The sequence below is a fragment of the Pan troglodytes genome, chromosome 9 (genome assembly GCF_028858775.2).
Source record: "Pan troglodytes isolate AG18354 chromosome 9, NHGRI_mPanTro3-v2.0_pri, whole genome shotgun sequence".
Lineage (NCBI taxonomy): Eukaryota > Metazoa > Chordata > Mammalia > Primates > Hominidae > Pan > Pan troglodytes.
This window is the reverse complement of record NC_072407.2, coordinates 77,230,118-77,237,165: the sequence shown is the minus strand read 5'-3', so window position 1 is coordinate 77,237,165 and position 7,048 is coordinate 77,230,118. Positions and strand designations below refer to the sequence as shown.

Below are 7,048 nucleotides of genomic sequence, written 5' to 3'. Positions count from 1 at the left end.
AATGTAATTGAACATTGTTTAATTCAAGTTACATTTCACTTTGCCAAAGTTTTCTCACCTTATCATGTCCAGATCTTATCTTCTCAACCAGGCTGTGATAGGTCATTGCAAGAGTTACAGCAGCGACTAATGAATAAGTACCTACTGTGTGTCAGGCACTGGTCTGAGTGCTTGTTGTAGCTAGCTTCCAAATGGCTCCCAATGATCCATACCCCCTGGTATTCATGCCCTTTTGTATTCCCCTCCCACATTATACCAGGGTTTGTCTACATGACCAAGAGAATATGGCAAATGTTACGGTATGTTTCTTCCAATATTAGATCATAAAAGGCACATGGAATCAAAGCTTTTGGTCAACTGCCAACAAGGTACAGAGGCCCAACAGCAATCATCGAATGAGCTTGGAAGTGGATCCTCTCACCCCAGTTGAGCCTTCTGATGACTGCAGCCCTGGCTGATGCTTGACTACAACTTCATCAGAAATCCTCATGAAGATCCAGCACCTTCCAGTTAGCCCATCTGTGGGTTCTTGACCCTCAGAAATTCTATGAGATAATAAATATTTGTTGTTTTAAGTTGCTAAACTTTGGGAAAATTTATTTTTTGGTTTTGGGGGGTTTTTTGAGGCAGGGCCTTGCTCTGTTACCCATACTGGAATGCAGTGGTACAATCACTGCTCACTGCAATCTTGACTTCCTGGGCTCAAGCAATCCTCCCAGCTAAACCTCACAAGTAGCTGAAACTACAGGTGTGGGTGCTACCACCCTCGGCTAAGTTTCTTTTTATTATTATTACTATTTTTTGGAGAGATGGGGCCTCACTGTGTTGCCCAGGCTGGTCTCAAACTCTGGGGCTTGAGTGATCCTCCTGCCTCAGTCTCCCAAATGGCTGGGATCACAGGTTTGAGCCACTGTGTCAGCCAGAAAATTTATTACTCAGTAGTAGATTACTATATTGCTACTTTATCACATTAAATCCTCTCAACGATTCTGATAGGTGAAGCTTATTTATCCCTTTTACAGATGAGAAAACCAATGCTCCGATGAGTGCAGTGACTTCCCATGCCTGGTAAGTGGCAGAGCTTGGATTGACCTTCCTGTCTGTTGGATTCCAAAGCAGAGGGACCTGGGTTCTGTTTTCCCAGCTGGAATGTCCCCAGCTGCAGGATGAAGGCTGAGGAAATGGGGACATAAAAAGGAAACCTCTTTCTCTGATGTGTTTTCTCTCCTCCCCCCTTTTTTCATCCCAACCACATTAGTTAGCACTTACTACATCTATTGTATATATGTGATTCAGGGACAAGTAGGTTTATTAGCAACAACATGGGAGCCTTAGGAGGGGGATACCTGGGCTCTTGAGTGACCTTGGGCAAGTTTCTGCACTTTTCTGGGCCTCAGTTTCTTTACCTACTACATGGCAATAATAATCCCTTTCCTGCCTTCTTCACCAGGAAACCATGAGGACGGGGTGTAAAGGGACTGTGTAAAATGTGAAATGTAGTGAACACTAAAAGGTTTGTTTGGACTAAGGAGCACCCCTGACCTAGGGCTCAGACCTGTACAGCCACCTCTGTACAGAGGTGAGGGCTCCCTCTCCTCTCTCACCTGGGGCTAGGTTCGGGAGGTGGACAACACTGAGTGGCATTGAGAGCATCAACCCACTTCTTCAGCCTCACCCTCTCCATGCCTTCTCTCTTAGGCCATGCTGCAGCCCTGCTAAACTAGTGGAAATACCCCAAGCCTGCCAGGAGGTTTCTGTCTACTTTGTCTGTGCAGTTTCTTCTGCCTTGACACCCTTCCCAACCTCTCCTCCTGGTGCATTCCCACTCGTCTTTCAAGACTGACCTTAGATATCCCACTTCTAGGATGCCTCTCCTGACCTGGCTGTAGTCCTCCTACTTCTCTTGATTGTTGCACCCGCCCCCTGCCTGAGCTCTTGGCCTTCAGCTTCTCTTTTCCACTCAAAGCCCCCATGGTGCAACCAGCGGCCTTTCCAAAATGCAAATCTTGTCATGTCACTCCCTGCTTAAAATAACTGGCCAATGGAATAATCCGTCGATCAGTGCTTCAGGGGTTCCTCCTTGCCCTCAGGGAAGCATCCACACCTTCAGCTGGGTCTTCATGCTTGGTCCCTGCTGGTCTTTCCAGCCTCTGCTCTCTTCTGTCTCCTGATTGCCCTGCACATGCAGTGCCCTCCAGCCACATTGCTCTTGTCACTGTATCTCAGACACACCTCTCTCTATCTTTGCTCGTCCTGTTGTTTTTCCTGCCCATTTCCACCTTGTCCACTTGAGGAAGTCCTGCCTAATCCTTAACACCAGGTCTGATATAACCTCTTGGAAGCCTTCCCTATTGGCCCCAGGAAGAGTCCTTGGCTTCCTCTTCTTCCCTCTCCTGTATGACTACTCATGCTTTTGTTACTGTTTGTCGTCTGTTTACACTGAGAGTTTCCTGAGTAGAGACTGTATCTGACACATGGTTGTGTCCCCAGCAATGCCAGGAGAAGGGCACAGAGCAGACATGTAGGATATGTGTTGCTCATGTGAGTGGTTGAATGAATGAAGGAAGGAAGGGTGAATGAATCCAACCTTGAACCATCACTTCTTGGCCAGCCCTAGAACTGCTGTTTCCCAGGGTAAGCCCATTTGATAGCCAAAGGGGAAGTAGAAGGGAGGGACTGCTCTAGGAGGGAGAAAGAAAATCAATAAAAATGTAAATCTGGTTGAGAAAAGCTGTCCCAAGCTGGCTGTGGGGAGAGATAAGACTGGGCTGGCTGAGCCTTGGCTGACAGTGGAGGAGAGATTGGGGACAACGGAGCTGTGGCCAGGGTAGGGCAAAGGAGGTGTGTTCCTCCCTCTGTTGTCACTTCCCCCTCCGACTCTGATGCTCTATGTGTTTATGAAATTTTTTCAGTGACAGAAGGGGAAGGGAGCTTACAAATCCTGATCATCAGGTGTGGTGCCTGTGAGCATGTACATGATCTTACCCGGTCCTCACAGCTTCTGGGAGATAGGAGCTAGGCATGCTCAACCTCACTTGCAGGTGAGCAAACTGAGGTGCAGAGGTTAAATCATTTGTTCATCGTCACACTGTAATAAGTGGCAGAGTCAATATTTGATCCCAAGCCTGACTCTCTCCACAACTCTATAATCTTTTCACTCCATTAAGGGCTTTTGACTGGGGACCTGGGATGCTTAGGAGGTCTACACCCAGGCATCATATGGTCTTCAACCTCTGAAATCATATGCACAATTGTGTATATGTCTGTGTGTGTGTGTGTTGTTTTATATTTAGTGGAGAGTCTATGCCTTTGATCAGATCCCCAGAGGTGGTTGTCACTTGCCCCCCATTGCCTATACCATGTTGCCTTCCTGGAGTTGGTGGCCTTTGAGCTGGGCCTGGAAGATTGGGTAGGACTTTATGAAGTGGGGATGGAGAGACAAGCTGTGGGATGGGGATGAAGAAGATAACCCAGGTCAGAGGGAACAGCATAAGCAAAGGTATGTGAAGGGGAAAGAATTCAACACCTCCAGGCAATGGTGAGGATGTCGCTGAGTTCTCTTTCACTTATCTGCATGTCAGTCATGACCCCTGGATGCCAGCTCCTGATGGGTCATCTGCCTACCCTAGAACTTCCCAGCATCTAGCATCCCAGACCTTCCCAGAGTCTACAAGAAAAGAAACCTAGGCATCAGGATGTCAGTTCTGGTCTGAGTCCTGTCCTCTGCTGACTTTACACCAGCACAATCTAGCAGGGAGACTTAATGTCTTCTCCTCCCAGCTTCCTGGTACAGTGTAAGAAAGTAAGCTTGCAGATGCAAATGCTTGTGGCTCTTCATTGACCAGAGGCTATATTAGGGGAGAGGACTTCCCTGGGACCCCCACAGGGCCTGGAAAACCCCTCTGGCCCTGACTTGCTCCACCCCTTGGCTCTCGACCCATTTATCTCTTGGGTAACTCCTGAGTCTCCTCACCATGGCCAGTTTGGAAGACTTTAGGCACAAGGACCTCGTCTTTTCCTTCAGATCTTGGCTCAACCAAGAGGCGGACTCACCGTGATGTGAATGCAGCTTGAGCATCCAGGACTCTCCCCAGATCCAGGGAGGGCCTCAGCGATGTGTTCACGTTGTCATATTTTTGTAAAATTTGCAAAGGTAAGATACTTTAACCACAATCAAAATTACTATTTTCTTCCCACTCCAACTTCCCTTGTGTTTCAATTTTCCTTTATATGGGATAATTGGAGTGGCCATGGGCACTTCTGGGATCTGACCAAGGGGAAGCTGAGTGGGGGACTGATTTGAGTTGGGTTCACTGGGATATGTTTATGTGGTTTTCTGAAACAGAGGATATATTAATATTTATGTGGTTCTCTGTGTATAGATAAATCATTGCTAGTAATCTCTGTGTAGAGAATAGCTTCTAGGAATTCTACCCACTGCCCAGCTCACTTGGCATGGTGATACTAAGTTGCCATATGCAGAGGTCATATCGTGATATGAATGTGTGTCATGGCACCCAGCCCAGGAAGTATATGGGCAGTAGACAAGAAACAGGAGAAACCAGGTTTGAAATGTACAGAGCCAGAAGCTAGTCTGTGGAAAATTCTTCTAATCATCAGGGGGAGAAAATGTGTCTCAGAGGTTAAGCAGGGCAGTTAATAAAAGTATTACGCATTTTGGGGGGATTGTGTGATGTATCTGTTTTGATTTCTTTTCTCATTATAGGTAAATATAGGTACCTTGTACCTAATTTTATATTCATAATTTTGTATATTTTTCTTAAAGAGGGCTCCTCAAATTATAAAAGCTTCAGTTCCCACAAGGTCTACACATCCAACCTTGGCTCCATCATTTATTTTCTGTGTGATCTTGGGGAAGTCACTTGTGCTTTCTGAGCCAGTTTCCTCTTCTATAAAATGTGAATGACAATTCGGACAGGTGAGGATTCAGAAATCCTCATGACCTTATTCCATTTTTGAAACCATTAGTAGACGAAGACACTCAAACAAAAATTAGACCAGAATATAAAGATTGGAAAAGATGTAATATACAAGCGATAATGGTGAGCAATGAATCCAGTAAAACTTAAATCTAAGTTAATGGAAATGATGTGGTTGTTGCAAACCTCTAATGCAGTTTATAAAGAAAGAATTTTTGTAATAGAAGAGACATTATGCAAGAACAAATTTAATAGTAAGCCGTATCTATAATTCCAGACTTTTTTTCCCTGCAAAACCTGGGAAACAAGAGGGATGAAGGAATATAAACATCCTAAAAGCCTCATATTGTTGAAGGAGACTTTGAAATTCTTGGCATTGATAGATACATGCTCAGATATTTATTAAACATTTACAGATACCAACCAGCAAAATAAAAAGGGAATTGGAACTTCTGTACCTCCCTTTTCTTTTATCATGTGGGAAAGTCTCAAAGCCCTGGCACTGGGAGCTGCTCAGAAGGCAAGGGCCACATGTGCCCCCAGCTTCCCCCCACCCCCAGCACAGGGCCAGGAAGCCACTGCTGGTGGCTCCCTGTCTGCTGCCTCCCGAGCAGCAGGTCCCAGCGAGGTGGGGTGGTAATAGGTTGGGCTGGGAGCAGATTAGCAAACCCTCTCCTCCCCGCAGGGAAATAACCAGGCCAGATAAGACTAGCCATAAAACAAAACAAGGCCTGATGTAGAAAAGGATTGGATCATAAGACCCGAGCAAGCCATAGCATCACTCATTACACAGAGCTGAGCTTTACTGCTCCCAGCACTACAGTCCTGGGCCTGATGCCAGCCCAGGCATCGGAGAACCAGGTGCCACCCCCAAAAAACAGTGTCACAGAACTAAACATTATCCACACTGCCCCAGGTGACACAGACCCAGGCACCCAAGAGAAAATAGAGAAATTAGGATCCTAGTCACAAAGGTCACAGGGACTTTCGTGGCCCCTGGTCACATGTGTGAAATCTTGGCAATGTGTAGGAATCAGTGAGTGCGCGCTGAGTGTGTGTTTGTCTGAAATTAGAAAATACCCAAGTGTGGGCCTGAGTCTCCCTCCCTACCCCAGGGCCCGGACTTGCCCACCCAGGGCCCTAAGGCAGGTGTTGGGCCTCACCCTCAACCGTGGCTCCCTGAGGGCAAGGGCTAGAATTTCCTGAGATGGAGAGTGAGTCTCCCTGCTTCAGCTAAGGTTTCCTGGGGCCCCCACACAGGCCTCTTGAAGGCCCTGCCAAGTCTGGGTGTCCCACTCCTGAGGCCAGCTCCGTTCTCCCTGTGGGAGTCTACCCAGGGTCCAGCTCAGTGCTCTGCCTCCAGGGGGCGCCAAAGGGACACTTCTTAAAGGCTGTTGGAGTTGGGGAGGAGATCTGAATGTACCCTGACCGCACAGATGGTCACAGCTGAACGAGCCTGAAGGCTGGCAAGTTCATTCCCACCTGACAGGAGATGGCTAAGGCTCAAAGAGGGTGATCCAGGCGAGTGCAGACCTGGGCTGGGGCCCAGCATGGAGGGCAGCCTGGCCCACTATGGCTCACTTTGCTATCCTAGGGCCCCAGGGAAAGGTATACTTCTTTCCACCCAGGAAAGCCTGGCTCCAGGACAGCTGGCTGGCTGGGGGAAGGAGGAAGAAGACCCTCTTGCTCCAGAAATGGCCAACACAGCAAATGCCCAAACAACTCTTTGGTTCAGACTAGCAAGCAAAGGCTGAGAGAGGATCAATGTCTTGCCTGAAGTCACACAGCAATTTAGTGGAGGAGCCAGAATGGAACACAGGGCTCTTGACACTCAATCTTGGGCAAAGGACTCAGAGGAGGTACTGCTGTGGCTGCTACTCTTGGCCAGGTGGGGCCCCAAGACAGCTCACACTCGGGAATCCTCTGGCTTCTTCCCTGGCCCCGACACTAGCAATTGCTGCTCTACAGCAGGGCTGGATCTGCTCTCCTTGGTCCTTGCCTCTTTGTCCTGCTGCCTCAGGACAGCCAAAACTAAGGCAAAGCAGATCACAGAACCTGTTTTGAAGAAGAACTGGAGGCCGATGAACCTGGGGAAAGAATGGGGACCC

At 47.8% G+C, this 7,048-nt stretch overlaps 1 protein-coding gene across 10 annotated transcripts in view; it reads right to left on the bottom strand.

Moving 5' to 3' along the window:
* Positions 1 to 5,026: 5,026 nt before the first annotated feature.
* Positions 5,027 to 7,048, bottom strand: part of SLCO2B1 (solute carrier organic anion transporter family member 2B1) — a 105,723-nt gene continuing 103,701 nt past the window's right edge. For all 10 annotated transcript variants that reach the window (XM_016921614.4, XM_063783249.1, XM_001174975.6 and 7 more), the window contains one exon: positions 5,027 to 7,027. In XM_016921614.4, coding sequence (XP_016777103.3) covers positions 6,847 to 7,027 — 181 coding nt within the window. In that variant the 3' untranslated portion in view covers positions 5,027 to 6,846. The remainder of the gene's footprint in view (positions 7,028 to 7,048) is intronic.